General features: G+C 40.8%; 1 protein-coding gene across 1 annotated transcript in view; it reads right to left on the bottom strand.

The window, feature by feature from the left end:
- ARL15 (ARF like GTPase 15) overlaps positions 1 to 26,139 on the bottom strand; it is a gene marked incomplete at its 5' end in the record, with an annotated part of 422,400 nt that overhangs the window by 270,343 nt on the left and 125,918 nt on the right. Inside the window, one exon of the mRNA XM_079703157.1 lies at positions 13,256 to 13,400. Coding sequence (XP_079559283.1) covers positions 13,256 to 13,400 — 145 coding nt within the window. The remainder of the gene's footprint in view (positions 1 to 13,255; positions 13,401 to 26,139) is intronic.

Here is a 26,139-nt window from a genome sequence, read left to right as displayed (position 1 = left end):
GTTTATATTTAGTCAGCCCTCCATATCCGAGGGTTCTGCATCCACATATTCAACCAAACAGATCGAAAATATTTGGGAAAAAAATTTCCAGAAAATTCCAAGAAGCAAAACTTGAATTTGCTGTGCCCAGGCCATTTACATTGTATTAGGTATTATTGGTAATCTAGAGATGATTTGAAGCATATGGGAGGATGTGTGTAGGTTACATGCAAATACTGTATTTTTATATAAAGGACTTGAGCATCCTCAAATTTTGGTATCCGTTGCAGGGGAAGGTGGTCACCAGTCCCCCTCATATACCAAGTGACGACTGTATTTTAGCTGTTACGACAATCCTTAACTTAATGAATAACTACTGTTCCAGGAAGCAAGTGAAGTCTAGAAGGGTTAAGTACCTGGCCAAAAGTACTAAATGCTGTATTTAAAACCTGAACTTAGGTCTCATCACCTGAGTCCACCAGAGCTCCACACTATAGCACCTCTTCCACATACCAACAAGATGATGGATTCAATATTTCCAATTTTGAACCTAAATAACAGTGGAGCTGACTGGAAAAAATACACACATACCTAATAATCCCACTAATTATTTTCCCTCCTATTTATAAATAATCCAACACAAGGAATCTATTTTGGTTCTTGTGTTCTCAGGTCTATACTACGTTGCCTTATTAATGGAGTAAAAATACTAGTATGAGTTTAGAGAGTACTTTTTTTTTTTTTTTTTTTTGCAGTACGCAGGCCTCTCACCGCTGTGGCCTCTCCCGCTGCGGAGCACAGGCTCCGGACGTGCAGGCTCAGCGGCCACGGCCCATGGGCCCAGCCGCTCAGCGGCACGTGGGATCCTCCTGGACCGGGGCACGAACCTGTGTCCCCTGCATCGGCAGGCGGACTCTCAACCACTGCGCCACCAGGGAAGCCCCTAGAGAGTACATTTTTAAAGACATTATTAATAAAACCAGGAACTCAGGAGGGGAGGGAAAATGTCCAACTGACTCAGCCATGACAGTGTGCTCGCTCTGTTGCTTCTTCGAAAAAATAAGCATCCTCCCATGCTCTTCGCAGGAAGTCAGTGAGCTGATGGAACAAGAGCACTGTCCTAGAAACCCTGTCACAGCTCTTAGACTTACCAGCCACGTTTTTCTTGACTTTGAATCCCTCATCTGCAAAATGAGTGGACTAGATTAGCTTTTAAAAGTTTCCTCTAATGTTAGGATTCCATTATTTATATTAAACAAGGAGAAGGAAATAACAGTAACAACTGAGTCAACCATCAATGGCCTCCAGTATTTGGCTGAAGGCCTCAGGGGTAGGTCTCCCGACTCCATTCAAACAATTTGATGGCTGAAGCCTAAGTTACGTAGTCATTTTTTCCTGGCCTATTTAAGCTACATTAGTAAGACTGAAACCTCCCCTAAGATTTAACCCCACAAATTTTAATAAATATATGACTTAGTAACTCTTTGGGGAAATAATTGTTTGCATAGACCTTCAGTTTTTGTCTTTTAGTCCTTAAATCCAAAAAAGCCTGTGATACAAGGGAGATGGATTTGAAATTTTTTATGCAGGGAAAGCATTACTGGAATCGTAACAAAATTAGGTTTCAGAGGGAGGTTAGTCTATTTTTATTCATTGTGTGGATCACATGACTATTTCGCTTGGACCTAAAGACCAACCTCCCCCCTTCCCCTGCAACACATACACAAGCCTGCACACATGTACACAGGTACTCCGTGTGTGCTTCTGACATCCCTGGGTCACTCTAAGAACTGCTAAAGGGAAAGACATTCCACAGATCTGGTGGCCTTGACTTGGACCAAGGACATGATTTATGCATTAGTTTTGTGATGTTTGGACAATGGTCTAGCGAAATTCTTCTAAATATCATTTCAACATCATAAAAGGAAATTTAATCTACCAGCATTTATAAAACACAATTCTTTAGCAGTCAGAATCTGACTTTCTAACTTATTTCTTCTTAACATGTATGCAGCTAATACTAAAGTTATTAAAATGCCTGATTCAAATTTTCATAAACTGTTCTGTATGTCTTTCAAATTACCATAATTGTTTTCTATTTTAACTGACCGACATATCACTTGACAAATTTTCAAACATAGTAATACATATTCCTAGAAGAGATTTTTCAACGTTTTTCAATTCCAAGTGTTCAATTTTCTCTAGATTGTTCTCTATGTTACAACAATATATTATTCTAAACCTTTAGACTCCATTCCTCTGGTTTAAAAAGAAAAAAACAGTGAATATTGTGTAATCTACAGGTTAACAATCCCTTTTATCAACAAATTCTTTGGGCATATACAGTCAAGGAATTCACTCTGGACAAAGTTCACTTTTGTTTCTAGACCAAGGTGTAAGCTACTCAATTTTTTTCCTCTATCAGCAAGACCTGCTCTTTTCAGGACTTCTTGGCCCTCCAAGTTTTGACAATTTAAGTATCTTTTAAAAATTATGTCAAAGTAAAAGACTGTTGAAGTTAACAATCCAATAAAGTTTGGATTCCCTTTACTTCTGAAGAAAAGGCTGACATTCTTGCCTTGCTGAAATGGATAGACATCCCCTTCTTGTGTCATGTTTTCATTTTAAGAAACGAATTCTCAGTGTATCTTTTCAACTGTTCCAAACTCTTCCAACAAATATTTCATTTTTAATTGGCTTTATATAATCAAAACATTATAAAAGAGAGAAATAAGAGAATAAAATTTCACACATAATTCGACCATACCAACAAAGCCCATAGTGATTTTTTACGTTTTTTTCCCCCATTTTTGATTCAAAAGCATAGTTTTGCAAGGTTTAATTTCCAAAATGAATGTAAATTTAATTTTCCTTTACAGAAGATTGTGTTTTCCAATATATGATCATTTCAACTGATGTACCACGAGTTAATTAACAAACTCCCTTGATATAGGACATTTAAATTGCTTTAAAGTTTTAGTTATACAAAATGTTGCAAGGAATCAGTTTGTTCATACAGTTTCTTTGAAATTACACACTTAATGGAAATTCTTAGTGACACGCTTATTAGGCCAAGGGATGTAAATATTTTGGTAACCTTAATTTATATGAATAACTTCTTTCAAAAAAAAACCGGACAACACACGTTTTGGTAAATTTAGGTATAAAATTAACATTTTCTTATTTATTTTCTAGTAAAGTTGAACTTTTGGTAAAGCCAAACCTTTCCATTTATTTGTTTGCCATTAATTCTTTTCTTGAATACCTTTGTGGACTTAGCTTAATCAATCAATTAGATTCTAGATACTACTTGTGAATGTGACTGAATTCTCTAAATGGGACTGTCATAAACTCTTATCTGTAATATCTGATAGAAATACTTCTCAACAGCGCTGCTTTTACTTATATTTGTCATCTTAATCTTAGCTTTCCAGTCTTTCTAAACTTTTATATAGTTAGCTCCCTTGCTCGTTCACTTTGTACATTATTCTCCGTAGGACCTCCTTCAGCTATTCTCCCGTCCTCACATTGAATGTTCACATGCACATGTGGCTTTCTGACCTCCTCATTTCTTCTAGTTACCTTTTCTTGCCATTGGGTTTTGTCATTTATTTTAGGACCTTCCTTCTACCTCCTTTGTTCTTCAGCTGCATACATACACAACAAAGAGGAGCCGGCAGATGAGTTTGAACAGGCTGGCAATGTCTATCTGGAACTCTGGTGAGGACTCGGTTTTGTGGGCCCACTGATAACTAAAATCAGCCTGCTTGGTTCTCCTCTGCCTCCACCCCTGCTCTGTCACCACTAATTAGTTTCTCCAACCTCTTGCCCACCTTCACTGGCTACAATAAACATACAGACTCAACCAATAAGCATCTACCCCTTCTCTTCTCTTTGCACCTCATGCCCAACTCTGCCCTGCCTTTATCCTTGCAGAGCCCTCTCAGTGAATCACAGGGAACCTCACCTTTGTTAAGAAAAGTCTTCTCTAGCCTCCAACATTTTCTTTTTTGTGTGTGTGGTACACAGGCCTCTCACTGTTGTGGCCTCTCCCGTTGCGGAGCACAGGCTGCAGACGCTCAGGCTCAGTGGCCATGGCTCACGGGCCCAGCCGCTCTGCGGCATGTGGGATCTTCCCGGACCGGGGCACGAACCCATGTCCCCTGCATTGGCAGGTAGACTCTCAACCACTGCGCCACCAGGGAAGCCCCTCCAACATTTTCTTACACGCTTTTCCTTCCTTCTTATACTAGCAAACAGAGCTTTTCCTTCCCTCAGCAGGGCCAGCCAGCACAAGCTTTGCTTCCTTATAATGCTTTTACCACTTTACCATACTCACCTCTTAATAACTTCCCAGCTAAAGTTGTGACATCTGTTTCTGTGTCGACCTTTGCATTTCCATCTACCAACTTTCAGGGCATTTGCTTATCTATCTGAATGAATCCAACACATTTGTCCTCTACTGCTTCTACTCTTATAGACAACATTCTCCAAACTAATGATCAAAGCTATCCTCCATATTTTCAGATCTCCGAAACTATCAGCTCTAAATTCACATTAGCCATCACTAATTTGTTGGTATAAAGTTGTAGATCATCAAATTTTCTACATAGATGATCCTGTCATCAGCAAACCAAGAAAGTTTTACTTATTCCTTTCTAATCTGGAAACCTTCTATTTCTTTTTCTTGCCTGATGCACTGGCCAGAATCTTTACTACAATGTTGAACAGAAGTGGTGAGAACAGACAGCCATGTCTTATTCCTGATCAGACCAGGAATAAATTCTGTATTTCATCATTAAGTATGACAACAGCTATAGGGTTTTCATAGATGACCTTTAACAGTTGAGGAAATTCCCTCTGTTCCTATTTTGGTGAGAGTTTTTTTAACAGAAATCAATGTTTTTTTGTTTGTTTGCATCTCTTGAGATGATCACATGGTTTTCTTTTCTTAGCTTATTAATATTGTAAATTAAATTTACTGATTTTTGAACGTGAAACCAACCCTGTATTCCTGGGATAAATGTTACTTGGTCATGACACATTATCCTATTAAAAATATACTACTTTAAGATTTGATTTGCTAGATTTTTGTTTATATTTTTGGTATCTATGTTCATGAGGGATATGGTATGTAGTTTTTTTGCAATGTCTTTATCTGGTTTTGACATTAAACTTGCTGGTCTTATAGAAGGAGTTGGAAAGTCTTCCCTCTTCCTTCAATTTTCTGAAAGATATTGTGTAGCAGTGGCATTATTACTTTTTTCAGATGTTTGATAGAATTCACCAGTGAAGCCAACTAAACTTCAAGTTTGTTTTTTTAAAACTATAATTTCAATTTCTTTAATAACTATAGATCTGGGCTTTCTATTTCTTCTTGAATGAGCTTTGATAACACGTCTTTCAAGTAATTCATCCATTTAAGTTGTCAAATTTACTGGTATGAAGTTGTTCATAATATTCTATTATCCTTTTAATATCTATAGACTCTATATTGATGTAATCTCTTTCATTCCTGATACTATAAATTAGTGTCATCTTTGATTTTTTTTTCCCTGATCAGTTTGGCTAGAGTTTCTTAAGCTTTACTGATCTTCTCAAAGAACCAGCTTTTGATCTAATGAGTTTTCTCTACTGTTTTTCTATTCCACTGATTTCCACTTTGATCCTTATTATTTCCTTTCTTTTGCTTATTTTGGGTTTGATCAGTCCATTTCTTTTAGTTCCTTAAGGTGGAGGCTGAGGTCACTGATTTGAGGGCCTTCTTTCCTAATCCAGGGGTTCAGAGCTATGAATTTCCCCCACAGTCCTGCTTTAGAGACATCCCACAAATTCTGATGTGTTGTATTTTCATTCAGTATAAAATACTTTACAATTTCTCTTTTGATTTCTTATTTGGTCCATGGGTTATTTAGAAGTACTTTAGTTTCCAAATATTTGGGGACTTTTCCAGAGATGGTCTTGATTTCTAATTCAATTCCATGTGGTCTGTGGTTTGAATACTTTTAAAATTATTGAAATTTGTTTTATGTCCTCAAATATGGTCTTATTTGGTAAATGTTCCAAATGCACTTGAGAAAGTTCTCTGCTGCTGTTGTGTAGAGGGTTCTATAAATGTTAATCAGGTCCAGGTGGCTGATAGTGTTGTTCAAGTCTACTACCTCTATTTTCTTCCTACGTGTTCTATCAATAATTGAGAGTACTGAAATCTCTGACTACAAATGTGGGTTTTGTCAGTTTTTGCTATGTGTATTTTTGAAGTTATTACATACATAAATGTTTAGCATTGTTATCTCCTCTGATTCAAAGACTCTTTCATCATTATGAAATTAACTTCTTTATCCCCAGTATTATTCTTTGCTCCAAAGTCTACCTTGTCTGATATTAATATAGCTGCTCCAACTTTCTTTGACTCTTTCTTATGCCTATTGGCATAACATATCTTTTTCCATCTTCTTACTTTTAACCTATTTGTGTCTTTATATTTAAAGTCAGCATATAGTTGGGTCTTGTTTTTTTAATCTAATCATATTCTCAGTCTCTTAATTGAGGAGTCTAGACCATTTGCATTTAATTTGATGACTGATGGTCAGGTTTGAGTGTTAACACCTTGCTACTTGTTTTCTATTTGTCCCATATATTCTTGTTCCCTTTTTTCCTGCCGTCTTTTTGATTAATTATTTTTTATAGTTCCATCTTATTTCATTTGTTGCCTTATTGGCTCTCACACTTTGTTTTGTTATTTTAGTGGTTGCTTTAGGGTTTATAGTGTAGCTTTAACTTACATAGTCTACCTTCAAGTGTTATTAAACTACTTCACATATAAGAACCTAACAATAGTGTACTTCCCTTTTTCCCCTATGACTTTTATTCTATTGTTCTCATGCATTTTACTTTTACATGTTATAAACTCCACAATATACTGTTTTTATTTAAACAATTATAAAGAGATTTAAATAAGAACTAAATCTTATATAATTGTCCATGTAGTCACCATTCTGTTACTTTGCTTTGTATAGATCCAGACTTCCACCTGTAATCATTTTTCTCCTGCCTGAAAAACTTCCTTTAGCATTTTCTTATAACTTTGGTCTGCTAGGAATAAATTCTTTCACTTTTTTAATGTCTGAAAAAGGCTTTATTTTGAGTTTCTTTTTGAAAGATACTTCTGTTGGATATAGGCTGATAGTTATTTTTCCCTTCAGTACTTTAAAGGTGCGCTCCACTGCCTTCTCCCTTGAATTGTTTTCAGTGAGAAATCTGATGTCACTCTTATCTTTGTTTCTGTGTAACTTCTCTGTTTTTAAGATTTCCTTTTTGTATTACTCGGCATTCTCCAGAGAAACAGAACCAATAGGATGTGTGTGTATACATAGAAAAATGTTTCAAGGAATTGATTCATCATACTATGGAGGCTGGCAAGTCCAAAATCTGCAGGGTAGGTCAGTAGACTGGAGACCCAGGAAAGAGCCGATGCTGCAGTTCAAGTCCCAAGGCCACCCAGTGCAGATTTCCTTCTTGCTCTGGGGAAGTCAGTCTTCTGTTCTATTCAAGCCTTCAACTGGTTAGATGAGGCCCAACCACATTATATAAAGAAATTTACTCAAAATTTACTCAAAGGCTGCTGATTTATATCTTAATCTCATATAAAGATGCAGTCACAGAAATATCCAGAACAATGTTTGACTACATATCTGAGCACTGTGGCCCAGCCAAGTTGACACATAAAATTAACCATCACACTCTTATCACTGGCTTTAGTAATTTTATTTGGATGTGACTTGGTGTAGTTTTGTTCATATCTCTTGTGCTTGGGGTTCAATGAGCTTCTTGGATTTGTTGTTTATCTTCAAGTTTGAAAACATTTCAGCCATCATTTCTTCAAATATTTTTTTCTGTCCCTTTCTCCACCCCTTCACCTTGATAGATTCAAGTGTTAGGTGTTGCCATATATTAGGTGACTTGGAGTTGTCCCACAGGTCACTATTGCTCTTTGCATTTTCCATTTTCTCCTCTCTCTCTACTGTGAGTAGTCCCGAATGCTAATGCCCTTCAAGGTCATTAATCTTTTTTCTGCAATGTTTAATCTGTCATTAATCCTATCTGGTATATATTTCATTTCATATATTGTAGTGTTCACCACTAAAATTTTTATATGGTTTTTTAAGATATTTTGCATGTCTGTACTTTTATAATAACAGTTTTAATGTCCTTCTTTGTTAATTCTAATCTTTGTGACAGTTATGAGTCAGTTTCAATTCACAGATTATTCTTCTCATTATGAATCATGTCTTCCTGCCTCTCTGCATGCCTGGTAATTTTTGATTAAATGTCAGACATTGTGAATTTTACCTTGTTAAGTGCTGGATAATTTTGTTTTCTGTAAATCTTACACAGCTTTGTTCTGGGGTGTATTAAAGTTTCTAGGAAACTGAGCGTTTTGTCTTATTAATATGATTTGCTACATGCGTCTAGGGCAGTGCTCAGCTTAGAGCTGATTCCTAAGGCAAAACCTTCCTTAGTACTTGACCCATTACCTCGTGAATTGTGACTTTTCCAATCTGGCTTGTGGTAACAGGCATAACTCTCAGTCCTGTATGAACACCAGGTACTGTTACCTCTAGCCCTTTCAGATGGTTCTTTTGCTAGCCTTGAGTAGTTTCCTCATGCGCATGCAATGAATAGTATGACACATACTCAAAGGAGACCCTCTACAGATCTCTAGGGTTCTCTCTCTGTACAAGTCTCTCCTCTCCAATACTGTGTCCTAGGAACTCTAGCTGCCCTAGTCTCTCCAGCTCTCAGCTCAATCTCCTCAATGCAGGGAGTCCACTGAGCTCCACCTCATTTCCCACTGGAGCTGTGCCATGGCCTGGGAACAGTCTTGAGGCAGTAGGCTGGGGCAACTGTGGGGCTCATCTCATTTGTTTCTCATCTCTCAGGGATGACTAACCCTTGTTGCTTGATATTTACTTTCTTAAAACTGTTTTATATATCTTGTCTGTTTTTTGTTACCCCCTTTTGGTTATTTCAGGTGGGAGGGTAAGCCAGTTCTAGTTACTCTGTCTTGACCAGAATCAGAAGCCTTCACTCATTCTTGCACTCCCTGCCCTCTATTGAACATCTTCAATGTTTCCTTCTTCCTGATCACCACCCTTACACCTCTGTCCACTAGCATGCTCACATGGCACCTTTCCTTGCAAAAATAAACTCCTTTACTGCTGCTTTCTGTGTTTCTGTCTACCTTCTTAAAAGAGTAATCTATGTGCAATCTTAGCCAGGGGCCCAAGGAGTAAAATGGACAGTCTGTGCCCCATTCCCTCTGCATGCTCACCACCCTCTCATGGTTCATGTTAGTTTCTACCCCAACACTCTACTGAAACTGGTCTACCATTGATCATTAATGGTCACCACATCCATGGCCTCCTCTCAGATTTTAGACTTCTGTTTATATTATTTAATTCTGGTTCCTTTGATCCATTGTTCACATTTGACTTATATGATACTATATAGAACTGCCTGGTTTAGATTCCCTGTTTAATGCAGATGCTAGAATGTAAGCTCCAAAGGGCAAGGATATTTGTCTATTTTGTTCACTGACGCACCCTTAGTGCCTAAATCAGTGGCAATCCCGTAACAGGCATTCAATAAATGCAGAAAGAATGAATGAAATATAGTTGGTGCTTAGCACTCTTCTCCTCCCTCTCTGCTCATCATCCCTCAACAATCTCATGCAAATCAACAATTCAGTTGTATCTCAAATCTAGATCTCTTGCTATAAGCTCTCTTTAGTCAGCCTGTCTTTTGGCATTTGGATCACTGTTGAAAGTCCTGCCAACACCTCAAAATTAGCATGTCCAAAACTAAGCTCATTATCTTGTGTCTTAAAACTGTCTGTCACCTTCTTCCCACTTTTTATATTTCACTCAGTCACCAGCTAGAAGTCATATTTGATTCTTTTCCTTTCCTCTCTATTTCCCAATATTTTTGACACTTTTATAGGATTAATGACATCTGCCTCTAACCCTCCACTCCCCATAGCCCCTGATGGATCACCTCTCCATGTTACAGGTCTCTCTCAGTAGCTTCTCTAGTCTCTAGCTTTGGGTCACAACTCATGCTATACCTCCACATCTTGGGCCTCAACCCAGTAAGATCACGAACTGTTCTCCAAATACACCCTATGCTTTCTATCCTTACTCTCCTCACCCCATTCCTTAGATTCTCCCCATCATATGAGGCCCTATTTGAATGAGGCCTTCTTTGATCCCACAGATTAGAAATGATCACTCTTTTAACTTTCATATTTATACCATCAAGTATAGCACTTATTCTGTCTTAGCTCCTGGCATATATTAAACATTCAATAAATTTAAACTGTTTATCATTGTAATCCTACCCCAGGTGTAAACTTCTTGATAGCTGAGACCTCCATACAGGTCTCCAAAAAGGCACTGCGCCTGGTTCAGGACAATGACAACTCATAGAAGCTTGATATCCAAAATGTCAGCCAACTTACTAATTCATCAGAAAATCAATTAGCACACAATGTTACAACTGGTTCCAGTAAGAGGAAAACATATTATTAAAAAATTGAATAAAAGCAAATATAGAACATATTGTATTGCAATTTACAAATCATAAATTATAAAATTATTTCCAGATAATTTTGTACATTGTAATTCAAAACTGTGCTTCTAGCAATAGTGCTTCTCATTTATACCTCTGATAAGTGAAGAACGGTATACTTGTATTACTCATACATATTTTGAAGGAAGTTATTTTGCTTTAAAAGAATTGTTAAGTTAATAAACTTTGCATATTACATAACACATTCCTCAGAAGACGTCCACAGTTTTACAGACAACCAGCAAATAATACTCTCATCAGAAATTCTAAGGCTTGGGTACCACTAACCTTCATTTGAAGACCTGCACTGGCATCCTACCTCTGTCATTAGCTGTGTGAAAACAGCCATATCACCATACCTTTGAGCCTCAGATGATTTAAAGACAGAATATGGAAAAAGAATCTTACCTGTCATAAAAAGCAGTTATGAGGTTCAGAGAGGTAGGATATTTTATGTAAAAACATATGGATTCAATTTACTGTTGCAGGCTTATTCACTCAACAAGCATCTTAGCTATGCCCAAACCGTGTGCCAGGATCTGGATGCACAAGCTAAATAAGATGCTCTATCTGCCCCTTAGCCTGGGGAGGCAAATGTGTCAACAGCAGTGCTGCAGACACTAAATGGTAGAGAGATAGACACTTCACAGTGGGAGAGCAGGGAGTTCTCAGTTCCATGTGGGGGAAAGGAAGGTAGTTAGAAATGGCTTCCTGCAACAGGCCACACTTGAGCTCTGTTCATCCTCCCTTTGGCCTCACCAGTCATCAGGAACCCCTCACACTTTTCCTCATCCTTTAATCAAGCTATGTCTCTGTTTCTTCACAGGTCCACAGTTTCTTATCTACAATTCTAAACTCTGAAAAGCTTTCAAAGCCTGTACTCTTCCCCTAACTTATTTGGTGGCAATACCTGGCGTGAAATGAGGTAAGGCTCTTGGTCATCAATATTTTTCCTACTTACAGGAAATCCTAATCAATGGTCCCATCCTATACCCTTCACCTAAGCCAGGACCTGACTCACCCTTGGCTTCTCTCTCTCCCTCATCCTCCAAACCCAACTGGCCAGCAAGCTCTGTCAATACTAGGCCTGCAATAAGTATCCTATCTATTTCCTCCCTCCTCCCCCTCCCTCCCTCCTCCCTCTCCCTCTATTCTCCCTTCCTCCCCCTACCCCCCTCCCTTCCATCACTATCTTAGTTAATGGCTAATGGAGCTTTCCACAGTTTAGCCTCAGCATCATGGCTAGCGTGATCTTTCTCAAATGGATATTTTATCACACAGTTTCTCTTTGCTTAAAATATGTGCAGATGTCTCTGTGCTATCTACAAAGCTCAAATTCCTGAGTGTGGTATAAAAGGTTTGCCAAGATTTGGCCACTGCCTATCTCCTGTGACTCAACTCGTGGCATTCTACTAACCATGTGTCACAGCCACTTGGAAATGTGGTTCCCGGGAGGTAGCAACCTGTTTCAGGCCCCTCTGCCTTCACACAAGCTTCCCCTCTGTCCCCAAATCTTCTTTCTTCTCCCACCTCACTCTCTTATTCCTGCTTGTCTGCCAGGCTTGCTTGTCCTCAAGATCCAATGTAGAAAACTCCATCATGTATCGTCCTCCCCTTCCCCTAGTCCGAGCAAAACTGATTGCTCCTCCTCCTTTGTGTATTTCTGGACACAAGCTTAATGTCTGTGTGGCCCATAGCCTGAGTCTCCTGGAGTGCTGGGATCACTGCTTATCCCCAGTTTCTAACACTGGACCTAGCACATGGTAGGTGTTCAAAAAACAAAGCTGTCTGAATGAACCATCTTTTTAAGTTTCCCCGACAATGTCTCAGCCCACTCCTTCCCTGTCCATTCTCCCACAGCAGCTCTGGTTTTCACCTCCCATAATTTTCTCTAGTTAACACTTGTCTTTCCTGCTTCATTTTCAGAGGAAAAAGAGGACACTTCTGGCGAGTGAGAAAAGTTCTTGGTAGCACTTTGATACTTTGGGCCAGATAATTACTTATGGAGGGCGCCCGTCCTGTGCACTGTAGGATGTTTAGCAGCATCCCTGGCCTCTACTCAAAAGAAGTCAGTACCACCCTCCCCAAGCTGTAAGAACCAAAATGTCTCCAGACATTGCCAAGTGTCCCCTGGAGAGCAAAATCTGCCCTGACTGAGCACCACTGCCTAGCCTGACTTTTCTTGGCCCCCTCAGGGGACAACATGGTAAACCCGCTCAACGGTCCCTGTGCCCATCATCTTCCAGGGAAGAAGAGTCAGACTATCACTTGGACTGTGTAGGGAGCGTGTGACCAACACGAGTAGGCTAGAGTGACCCTTCAAGGGAGGAGGACGCTCAATGGGCCTGAGATGCACCCACCTGTCACAGTACTAGAATTCCAGGTTGCAAGGTGAGTTTCTATCAACATTCTCCTGGCTTGATTTATTCAGTGGCACTGAAATGACCAACTAGAGGGATGAAGGGTGCAGCAATTTGATGCTATTAAAGCCCCCCTTAAATACAGTTTGAAAAACAGAGTATCTAAAAATAAATCATAAACTGACTGAAGCGTTTCAGTGAAATGATGGGATCCCACCAACAGCACAGGAAACGAGAGCATCCAAGGGGTGAGGAAGAAAAGGGTGAGAAACCGGCGCTGTACCCACCTGTGGTCGACACCACGCTGTTGGGGCTTTCGCTGCAGAGCTTGGACAGCAGGCTGGTCTTGCCAGAGCCCGTGAGGCCTATGCAGACCAGGTCATACTCTGGGCGTGCAGGTGGTGGTCCCTTGCAGCAGAGTGCTCTAAAACACTGCCGAGAGAGAGGGGAAACACAGCTTTTTTAAGCATGGCTGTAGGCACAAAGCTTAGTCACATTTCAAATGACTATGTACTGAGAGGTAATTAAATAACCTATTGACCCTAAGGAGGAAAGGGACCTTTAGAGTGAGAGACCAAGAGGACACCGCCTTGACTAAGCAATCAAAGTTAACTTCCTAGGAATGAGACCCACTCGGACTTGCCGGCTCTCCTGCTGAGACGGGGGCACCGCGAGGGGTGCCACGTCATTGTGCAGCTTTTCTGCCAAAAATGCACCACCTGCATCCAAGCACGAGGAAATCAGACGACACCGCCGTGAGGAGCATTCTGCAGGAAAAACAGCTTGCTCTTCTCTAAAATGTCAAAGAAAGACTGAGGAACTGTTCCAGGTTAAAGAAGACTAAAGAGACATAACGAATGCCATGCCTCCTGGACTGGATCCTGGATTGGGCGGGGGAAAAAACACCATACACGACAGTGGTGGGACAACAGGTGACAGCTGAATAGAGACTGAATATTAGAGCCTGCAATGACAGTATCACTTAAGGTTAAATTTTCTGAATTTAATCAGCAGACTGTGGTTACATAAGGAATATCACTGTCCTGAGAAAACACATACTAAAGTATTTAGAGATGAAGAGTCTTGACATCTGCAATTAACTGGCTAAGAACATTTCTAAATCTCTATCTCCATCACCATCTCCACACCTAGATGGTGAGGAATGTGATAAAGCAATCATGGTAAAATGTTAATGACTGGGGAAACTGAGTAGAGTCTACAGGAAAGTTCCATGTACTAGTCTTACAGTGCTTTGATATTATTTCAAACTAAAATGCTTTTTAAAATCATTAAATAGAACTCCTGTGTATATCACTGCCATCTTGACCCTTGCTAAATCTTGCTTCAGGTCAACTGACCTCAGGGTACTATGAACTGCTGTTTGCTCTGCAAGGGTTAAAGACAAGGGGATTTGGGAGGCTGGAAGCCATTCATGCAGTTTTTGGTCTTTCTACTTATTTGACATCCACTTATTAGGGGCCATCTATGTGCCAGCTTGTAGAGTCTGAAGCATTTAGGACATGAAAGATTCAACGGAGGAAGAGGGAGACAGAGAGGTAAGAGGGAGGCAGACCTATTGACTTCTGGGTCCTTTGGGGATCATGAGAGAAGAGACGTGTAAAATGTCTGTGCTAATTCTTCTTACTCAGATGAAATGTGAGGCCCAACTGGCTGTCATACTCCCATAAATCAAGCTTGATTATTTCTCACCCTCACTTCTCATATCCACGTTAGTCAATTGACAAGTCCAGTCCATACGACCTCTGAAACAGGTCTAGAATCTGTCTGCCTCTCTCCAGCCCAGGCCACCGCTGCCTGGACAACATCAACATCCTCCAATGGGTCCCAGTACATTCACCGTTGCCCCCTCTATTCTCCACACGGCCTCCATAATGATCATCGTGGTCTACAAGGCCTTCCATGATCTCTTCCACCCACCCCTCCAGCCTCACCTCCATGATTCTCCTCTTACTCTCCCTCTCACCCTCCCACCTCCAGTCACGCTGACTCTCTGGCACCTCAAGGCATTCAACATATGCTGCTCCCTCTTCCCCCCAACTCTTGGCATAGCGAATGCTTCATTGGCTTTTGGGTCCCAGTTAGAGCACCCCTTCCTCAGGGCCGCCTGCTCTGATGCTAAGAGTACATTAGCAATTCATGTCAAGCTCTCACAGCACTTTTGTGAATTCAGCACACAGACTATTACAGTTTCTCATTCATCACCAGACTGTGGGAACCATATCTGTCCATCTTCATCCTAGTATCCACAGTGCTTAGCAGAGACCACGGCATAGAAGCCACCCTCAGTGAATAACTGTTGAATGACGAATGAATGACATTTAAATTTCGCCTAAGAAAAGAGAAAAGAAAATGTAAAGGCTAGTAGGAAGCTTGATCTATGCTCTCTCTGGGTCCCCTATGCTTCAGGAAAATAGTGTTAAAATAAGAGGAACGCTTGACTTTTTCACTTCTCTTCAATGCCAGAAGTTTTAGCCCGGTTCCCAAAAGAGTGGTTTTGATGTGCACGACCTACTTTCTTGGTATGAAAGAACTTCTTTTTGTCCTAAATTCACTTTTCCACGGCTTTTAAGGGGCTCTGCCTACTTCTGGTAAATTCTATGATTATCTAATCCATATTCTTCATGGATTTATTAAACTCTAATCATATTTCTTCTCCGCTGTTTAGAGCCTGAGGAGTCCTAATTATTTCAGTCTGCCTTCATATAGCAACCCCTGCCACTCCTCCATCATATTCGTGACTCTTCTCTGGCCTTACTTGAGCTCCATTTTGCCTCTCCTACAAGATTAATGACTATGACAATAAAAAGCATTCTAGATGCCAATACATCTCATCCCAGATTCATATGAAGGCTGGCTGATAATGTCTGACTCTTTGCAAACTTTTTCTTACCCATAAAAAAAAAAAGTCTCCTGGACTCATGATTAGAGTGTTCCTGAGAGACAGATGTATGTATTCCCTCAAAGACTGGCTAGCAGCTATTCACTAAGAAGAGCTCTGCCAGGTTCAACTATGACAGACAACAGCACCAGTCACACAGTGGTTTCTCTTACTGGGCTGCTGGGATCTTTGTTGGGGGAAGAGGGGAGAGACCCTATTCCTGCTCTGGACACCGCCACTCACGCTCAGCTCCTCTGCCAGAACTCCCTTGGGCTGGCTCCTGGCAAGAGACCCGTTTAACTACCCTGGCCCAAACTATCATCAATCTTAAATACAAGATGAAATTGCAGGTGACTGATTGCTATATATTGCCCAGTTTCAATCATTCATATGGCAATATTACTCAACATATTTTGGCCAAAAGTTCCAGAATTTCATTTTCATGTTTTTTTAAAACTCCAGAGTGTAAAAACTTTGCAGCCAAGCCCAATAATATCTAAATCACCTGCTCATTTATTCTAGGTCACCTACGACATGTCTGACATAAAAGGCAATTTAGCAGTGACGTTCTACTCCACTCTCGTCTTTAGCTCCTCTCTCTCTGTTCTCCCCAGTGACGCCATCTCTACCCCAGAGTTCCCATCTTGCAGATGGTAAAGGCACGTAACATGACATCTCCCCTCTCCCCCAGTCTCCTTCTGGAATTTCAGGCTCCATATTTCAACTGTTCTGAAAAAGCCCAAACTAAACCAAATCCGAATAAAACAAAAGCCCCCACCCCCACCCCCTGCAAACCACAGTCTATAAGAATGAGACATTTTGGAACATAAAAAGCATGAAGGTTAGACTGACAATTATTCTAAGGCAGCATCTTTGAAATAAGTCACAGACTCTTGGAGTATTTATTTGAAAGAAATAAATCCTATAGTTAACAGGGGTAGTGTCAGATTCAAGCCACAAAATAAGACTCTTAAAACTTTGCTACTTCAAATGGGGGAAGAATGTTCATGTTTTTGGAGTCAGTTCCTAAAAACTGTATAGAGTTTTCACTTGGTTTTCGTTTTAAAACTTAATGAAGCTTTGGATCTCATAGTCAATTTACTTAAAATTACTCATTTTGGCCTCTAGACTATACTGTACCAAAGTTCATTGTGTCTGTCTCCTACAGCAGCTCGTGCATTGTTAAGGGTAAGCCCCTTTCACTGGTGTACAATGCTAAACACAATGCCGTCGGCCGTCCTGACAGCAAGCGGCAAACTCAGGCTTCATTCCCAGGCCAGACACTGAGGCATTGTATGACTCCATGCAGGCCCATAAACCTTGGCGGCTTCGGTCTCCCCATGATTAACCAGTAACGTTTTTACACTATCGGCCACTTCCTTTCTTTAGGAGGACATTATGAGGCATCAGTTCAGTGCATTATGCTATAAGAATACAGGTAAATAAGTGCTCATATTCCTAAGGCATCTTAGGTGATCGTTAGCTTTCTTGGGCAAGGGCCTGGCAGCCCACCATACAGCCCAGACTGTGGTACTCCCCTTCCATCGGCCCACAGCAGTCACCACATGCTCCAACCCATCCCAGTCCAACCCAAGACACTAAAGACACACAACCCTTACCCTTCACTTGCAGCAGGCAATAGAGAACAGGGTAACTATGGCGGGTGGGGGGCAGGGGAGGATGGCATCAGACAACCAAGGTCATGGCCTCTGTTGCCTAGATTGCTTTAGTTCACAGGTCTTTTCACATAGGGTCCGTTATGACTTGTTCCTTTCCAAAAGAACCCAGTGTCTCTCTCTTATCATGTCAGGATGCAGGATGTTACCTGCCAGCATGCATCCACAAGCTTCTACCAACACTGTATGTGAGGAAACAGTGTGTCCATATCTAGAGAGAGGGCCAAGACTGGAATCACCAGTGGTAACTCTGTGTCGTAGACTTTGGACAAATCGTGTAACCCTTAGCTGAAAGGTGGATTAGCCAAAAAGCCCAAGCAAGACCTTAGGAATATTTGCTTGAAGGAGGAAGATCACATGTACCAGGGAAAAAAATAAGCAAAAGATTAAATTGCAAGTATTTCAGTCTGGTGGTCTAGCACCAAGGCAGCAAGATTATCTTAAAATGTCCCCATTTCTGTCGGGGACAGCGCCAGACATCGGTAGGTCTGTCGAGCACTGTACACAGCAGGACTCAGTGAATAACTACTCAACAAGCTGACGCTGTAAAGCACTGATGAAACACTTGACTGTGTATCCCACCTCCCTCTACATCTCCACCTTAATGATGCCAGCCACCCTCCAGATCACTCTCTAGTCCCTCAAACAGTCTGAGCACTTCGTGTTTCTGTGCCACTCAGGTCCTGTGCACTCAAAAGGAAATCTCCCCTCTTTTCTACTTGGCAAATTCCCATACAAAGTTCTGCTCAGATGGCACCTCCTCCGGAAAGTCTTCCATTCCCCCGGTGAGAACTATTCCTTTCTTCCACTCTTTGGTCCTTTAACACACTTCTAGCACTGCAGTGAGTATTACTCCTCGTGCATTTTTTACTGACTGTAAGAATTATTAGATGACAGAATTATGCACACTGACCCAAAGACATATTCATCCTTGGTCTGATTGTTGGTTCCAAAAGTTTAATTTTACAGCTACCAAGGGTGGCCAGGCACCAAAGCAGAGGAGCAAAGCTGTCATACAATTCACCATTCTAGACAGAGTCCTGCTCGAAATCTTCCCCCTCTGGCACTGGCCCCTGCATTGCCCGCATCTCCTACCATTCCATCTCGCTAAATCCCTAGCCTTTGGGGACATGGCATTTGTTTCAATTGATGCTCTGTTTTTCATCATGAATACATGATTTTATTCTGTGCATGATTTCAATTTGATTGAGGCTCTGTAGAGTTGCTGGAAAATGTTCTTCAGTCAGTGTTGGGGCTTCCCACAGCTATACAGTCACTGACTGAGCCCCATACTACCTCTTCCTTATTTAAATACGGGTCTTGCTAAACAAAAACTGGAGTTTTCCTATGGCAGATGACCAGGTCTTTCCTTGGAGTCCTCAGGTGAGGCCTGGCGCTGTGTTCAATAAATACTTGTCAGATTAACAAAAAATCAGTTAGTTGGTACCTAAAAGCAAGAGAAGTCACCCATGACTTGAAGGGGATATATTTCTTAGGTGGTTTGGTTTCAAAACGAAAAACAGGCACCTATATATTCTGAACCTCACCAACTCTCACAATGACAAAAGGAAGTCAATTTCTAGAATGTTTTCTAACACTAAACATGTTCACTGAATACAACATTAAGAAACATATTAATATCCAAAACTACAAGATTTAAAATATTTTCCGGGCTTCGCTGGTGGCGCAGTGGTTGAGAGTCCGCCGGCCGATGCAGGGGACGCGGGTTTGTGCCCCGGTCCGGGAAGATCCCACATGCCGCGGAGCGGCTGGGCCCGTGAGCCGTGGCCGCTGAGCCTGCGCGTCCGGAGCCTGTGCTCCACAACGGGAGAGGCCACAACAGTGAGAGGCCCGCGTACTGAAAAAAAAAAAGAAAAACAATATATATATATTCCAAGTCTATAATAGTCAAATATGGGTATGTCTTTTGAAAATACAACCAAACATGTTTATAGGGCTTGTAAGAGCTGCTTAAGCTCTGGAAAAGACACGAGGAAGAATCGTGTCCTAATAACACAAAAACAAAACCCAAGACGGTCAGTACTATTAAGCACAAGATATAACTGATTTGTGTGTATTAATTCACTTATAAGAACAACCCAATGAGAAAGGCATTGATACTTTGCACTTCCCATTTTAAGAGTGGGAAGTTGAGGCCCAAAGAAGTTAAACTTGTTAAGTGGAACCAGGATTTGAACCCTGGCTGTCTGGCTCCAGAGCAATTTTCTGAGTGATGGGACTGAAAAGCCTCTAACATCTGAGAGTGTGTCATGTAGAGGCGACGTTCGGGGCATTCTTCGTAGAGGGCAATGTACAGATAACGAAAATATGCCAGAGTTTGTAAGGTACAGAGTAAGGGCCAGAGCTGGGGCTCCAACCCGGGCTATTTGGCTCCAGAGCTCTTACTCGTGTCCTCTTGGCCTTGGTACAGCCACGTCTGGAGTCAGGGCTCAGAGCCTTGGAAGCAGGGTGTTGTCTCGAGGGAGTGAAGGGGGGCTTTAACAAGGCTGCCTGTGGAACTGGACAGATGCCTGGCAGAGGACGGGGAAGATGCAAGTCTCGGCACTGCTTCATTCCTTGCACTGTCCGGCTCATGGCCTTTCATTCCGGGCAGACAACCTGCATCTTTCTCCCTGGACAGTTAGAGGAGCTGGGTTCCTTTGGGGCAGACTTAGGGAGCAGGGAAGGAGGAGGGGGGCTGGCTGGGCTGGAAGACAAGGGGATACTGAAGGGCTGCTGGCTTCTCTTTCCCGCTGTTTGCTTCTTCCATTTAACCCTTTTTTGTCCTCTGGAAAGGACAAAGCTTGTCTATGAAGAGAAGCTAGCTGCACAGATTTCTGATTCTAAACATGGTAAATAAGGGGAGAAAGAAACCTCTAAGGGAACAGTCCTCAAGTTTCCCCCTTTAAAATGTGTGCATGTAAATTGTACCTCAATAAAGTAAATAAATAAACAAGCAAATACTAAACAAAATAATGTGTTGGGGAAGAGTATGGGAGAAAATACATAAATAAACTGGGCTGCGTGGAAATCCATGTCAAAGAGAGGGTCTATATGAACATGCATGCTTTTAGCTAATCCTTTCTTTCCATCTGCAAGAAGAAAAATGAATTTCAAAAATGCTCTGATGTCTTGGATTATTTAGTAGGTCTTGCAAAGAAGTGAAAAGAATATAAATTCCAAATGGCACCTCAGCTACAGAAATAATCAGCGGGGCAATAGTGTACTGTGAAGAGGCCCTTGATCACCAGACGGATCACAGCAGACGACTCCTCCCCAGGTTACAAGAGCAATCCACTTTTTGAGGTGAAAAATCCTGTGGCCCTTTAAGACCCTAGTGGGAAAAACAATAAATTGTTTTTACAGAAGATGGGTCAAACCTTTCGGCCATGTGGGCTGCTCTGAGCTCACAGACTGTCCCAGGGCTGAGGCTTCTGGCCAATACATCACACGGCCTCAGGACACTAAGTCTGTCTCTGCCTTACCCTTTGTATTTCTCAATCCACATTCCTTTTTGGGGTGAAATACTCCATTATTTCTGCTTTGTTCTGGGCTGTCTCCTGTCTCTGTCCCTATTAACTCGTGGCAACAAAAGAAACAAACAGAAGCAGGGGATTTCATGCTTAGCAGCTACAGACATTGGCCTCACGGCTTTGCAGAGGGGCAGACATTTGAGACTTTGAATGGAAGAGAGTGCCGCGGCGCTGAACCAGACCAGGGGCCCACGTGGCTCCCAGTCTGTGCATCAGTCATCCTGATCAGTGGCATTCATGAGTCCTGGTACGTGTATTTCCAGATGAGCCACAAGTGGGGTTTTAAAAGTTAAGGCACGTATCTGATAATTAGATTTAAAGAGACTCTAATTCGAGATTCTCCTATATTCTAGCAATCCAAAATTTCAGGTTTTCTCATATTGGAAATAGATCAGAGGGACAAGATTTTTTTTTTTTAATAAAAATGAAGAAACTCAAAGAGGAAGCTAAGTAGAAAATAAACGTCTTTCTTATTTTTAAGATGTAATTTTTCTCTTATAATGACTAGATGGAATATCTAATTTTTATGACAGAATTATCCAGTAAAACTAGCAGTAAATTCCCCAGGCATGACTATCTGTAATGAGAACCAAGCTAAATGAATATTCATAAACGTATCCAAATCAGGGCTTCACCTGGGTCAGTTTCAGGCCATTTATTATTTTTTTCCCTAAAGAGCAAAGAAATACAAATTTAGTCGAACGTGAAAGAGATTAATACATTTTGTATTGAACCTCTTTTTTGGTTACTTTCTGAATAGAACTTTCTAAACGGAAAGTCGGGCATAAAAATACTTAAACACTTTTACTATTCCTTAACAATGGCATTTTTCTGTACTTTGTACACTTAGGAAAAATCAGGGAATGGAAACATTTAAAAAGAGCTAGACTCCCTAGGTAGATCTTCCAGTGGATGGATCATCTAAAATCTCCCAGGAAAGATCCCAGCAAGGTAGATTCTCTCTGCCCTTGGTGCTTTTTGGAACTGGAGATGGGGAGCTTTGGAACAGTCCAGAGAAAAACAAATCAAACTAAAGTTGTTTTCCTTGTAGACCCTAACAGTGAAAATCCTAATTCCATATTTTTGGACCACAGAGCATTCCTTCACTTAACAATCTTCAGGTTCCATGAAGATGGAGCTCAGCCCCACATAGCCTGTCAGTCACCAATTCCCCTAAATCCACCCATTTGGTCTCTACCATCTCCCCATTCCTAAAGTCTCTGACAGCGCGTCACCACTGTCTCCTGGAAAACACACTGTCTGTCCTAACTGGTGTCCTTACTTCGGGTCTTACCCGACTCCAATTCAGTCTCCAAAATGCTAATGATGATCTTCCTAAAACACATCAAGTCATTCCCATGATTTAAAATCTTTCCATGGCTACCCAGAGCTGTCAGGAAAATGACCAAACTTCTTATCTAAGCAGATAGGCTCTTTATGATCTGGCCTTTGCCTTCATTTCTGGCCTCTGATGGTTGTTAGAGGGATTACATAAGATAATGTTTATAAAGCACCCAAACCGGGGTTCAACATGTGAAACTTAAAATATAATTATTTTAAGTTTATAATTATAATGTATATATTTATAATTATAATATCTGCATAATAATTTGTTTTTATTTTCCCACCATATACATGGCCCTCATGCCAACCATACAGACCTATGTGCAGTTCCTGATCCAGTCTCCTTCATGATCCATGTCATCAAAGGGGCTGACCCTCGGCCTATACATCATTCTCCACTAACTCCCTCTGGCTGGCACCTAGTCAGCCTTCAAATTCAGCTCAATGATCATTTCTTCCAGGAAGAATTCTGTGGCCCTCAGTCTGGTTGAGATGACCTTCTTCAAACTCCCTTAGCACCTTTCTGTTCCACTGTCCTAACACTCATCATTCTGTCAAGTAAAGGTGATCTACAGTCCTTCTTCCCCCACTTGGACTTGGAGCACTTCAATGCAGGCTCCACTTCTGATTTAATTTGGGAACCTGAGTGTCTGACACAGCATCCACCATGTGGTAGAATGAGCTCCTCAGTGACTCAGTACATGGCTTTGATTAAGTGCATGGTCAGACAAACCTGAGATCCAACCTTACTGTGATCTGGAGAAGTTACTTCACCAACACCTGTTTCCTAATCTAGAAAGCAAGGATCCTCTCATAGGATTGCTGGGAGCAGTAAAGGAGGTACTATGTATCAAAGGCTCAGAACAGTGTTCAGTAATCAATAGGTATTGTTATCACCATGATTGTGGTGATTAGATTTTTCACTTAGAAAAGTGTTTTCCTAAAAACTGACTTTGCGACCACCCATCAGGACTCCTCTCACGGTGCACAATTCAAGATAACTCAGGGTCTGGATTTATTTTATTGTCCATTTGGTCAAAGATCTGACCTGATGAGCCAAATACCAGTGGTGGCTAATCATACAGAGACAGTCCTTTTGGTTTGCTATAATAAAGAACAGTTAAAAGAGAGCATAATATAATGTAGAGTGGGACCATCGCTGTATTTTCTCTTCCCCTGAGAGGAGAAACAGCTTTTAAACATGACTGGTCTATCTTAGCAGTTAAGTCAATTCTCTTTGATTATGAATCTCCTGCTATGTCTATGCAGACCTAGACAAAAGCATAATGGTGGCAAGGCGGGGGGTGGCAGTGTCTGTGATCCCTGTGCATCCTCAAATCACATTGCTTTAACTGCTGACAAAGACAAATGTTTACTCTGGTCTAATGTGGAAGAGCCAATACAGTGAACTAGACGCTATCTCGCCTCACACATCAACACACGTGTCAGACAGACTCTGATTGCAAAGTCTGTTATTGGTGACGAGAGAGGCAGAGAGGGCACAGCTGGATATTTTAGATCCACAGCTGAGCTGGCAGCAGTGGTAGTTCAAGCCATCTTCTCACTTTATAAGCTGGAATTAATCAGAGAGTTATTTAAAGGTGTGTTTTATTAAAGAGGCACTTTCGAACCAGGAAAATATGATATTTGAACACCCTAGGTGTTTTGTAAAATGGGTGTCCTCCTTTTTCTTTTGTACCAGAGAAGGTTCTGCTTGCAAATACCAGAAAAGTGATTTATTGGAAGCATACTGATAATTCACAGAACAGATGAGAAGACTAAAAAAATGCAAGAACCAAGGCAGCCCACAGTAACACCACAGCGGCCATTAGTACAGGAGTCATCACTTGTACTAACTGCTTGGCATCCTGTACTGAACTCCATTGCAGCGTGAGAACGACCTCTGACTACTCCAACCCGGTACCACTGACCATCAAGCTGGAGTATCCAATTGGCCAAGGCTTGGTTTCATGCTGGGGCCCTGGCTGCCAGGCAGTTAAGAAAGAAATAGCTGACCCCTACCTTCAGCAATGAAAGAAGGGAGCCCTGACCCCAAGCTCTTGTGGGATTTGTCCCTAAATAGACCATTCACTTACAGGGAAGCCATAAACAATATCAACTATACATTTTGTCCTTTGGCCCAAAAGACAATAGACTTTCTCTATTATTACAATTTAAAAACATAAAATAGAACAATATTTGTTGATCTTCCAATTCCATGGACTTATTCTGATGGAATATGCCAGAGTCCTGGGCAGAGGGCAAGATGAAAGCTAGCAAAAAATCTAAGCCGGGATTTTCCTGAGCAAAATGTTTTACCCTCTCAGTGTCCCACTTGTCTACTATTATTTAATACTCAGCTCTCCTATTCCACATGCATTCTCTTCTTTCTTTTCATACTTCTACCAATAAATTATTACATGTAAGAAGATGGGAACTGGCTGTGTCTGTGTAGGAAGCTGATGCCTGACAGCTCTTATGTCTAAACTTGCATATTCTTGCTTTCCTTTCAACTTTAATATCTTGTAGGAGGAAAATGGGGCAGGACATACTTGGAGGTGTATGTAGCACCTAGCTTTTGTTAATTAAGAACAAAAACTCAATCAGGTAGACTGTGCTATTGCTTGTCACTAGAAACATAGATATAAACTCCCTAAGGATATATGACTGGGCTTTTTCTTTTTTTTTTAAATCAGACTACTCTGGTTTTCTACATATTTATCTAAGTAATATATAATCCTTCAAGTCTCTCTTTTCTAATTTGCACATCACACTGTAATTGTGAAGCAACTGTTACAACAACAAAAAACTACTCATCAGGAACACGTAAAAAATACCAAAACCCAAAACAGAAAAACCAGAGCAACCATATTTATGGTCAACAAATAATTTAAAAAATCATAGTCTTTGGCCGACAAATTCAGCTTTCCCAAAAACACAAAATCTGAAGGGTTATAGTAAACAAGCATGTTAAAATATAAATCAAAAACAAAAAAACAAAAACAGTAGGGGGAATGAGGTTGGAAGGGAAAGGATTAAAGGCATATGTTTAAAAATAGGACATTATGTTTCATTTATTTGGTGACTCTGTGGAAATTTTATGACATTCATCCAAGGAATTATTACACCTGAACAGATTATCCCCGCCATGGCTCTCCAAAAGGAAGAAAGGGCATATACTCATGACTATTTGAACTGAGTGTTAGAATTGATTTTATAATTACAAAAATAGTGGATATGAAGGTCCTCAAGGGAATTGTTCATGGACAAATTAGAGACAGTGTTGGCAGAGATAAAATATTCATCACCAAAAGAGTACATAAAAAGTATTTGAGATGATCAGGGCTCATTTGGGAACCACACAAGGGGAATAAGATATCACCAAAAGAACACGAGTATTCTCTGTTATGTAAAAACCTGAAACAAAGAATTTCGGTCATAACAAGTTCTGCATCTATTAAAATAAGACCTCATTGCCATGTAGTCTGGGAGCCATGGGGTAAAGAACAAAAATTGCCTTGAGATTTTCTTAACATGCAAGACTTTCAAAGCAACTCTACAATAAAAACCATAGCTCTCTCTTCGATCCTATTAATGTTTTCATATTTTACAGTTTCTTACAATTTGCAAATCTCTCTCTGCTCTGCCCACAAAGAAGGATAAAAGATACGGAACCTTAAAACATGAGATTTTTGAAATGATATATTATACAGTTTTAA

The sequence above is a fragment of the Hyperoodon ampullatus genome (genome assembly GCF_949752795.1).
Source record: "Hyperoodon ampullatus genome assembly, chromosome: 4".
Lineage (NCBI taxonomy): Eukaryota > Metazoa > Chordata > Mammalia > Artiodactyla > Ziphiidae > Hyperoodon > Hyperoodon ampullatus.
The sequence above is the reverse complement of the archived record's forward strand: the minus strand, read 5'-3'. Positions and strand labels throughout refer to the sequence as shown.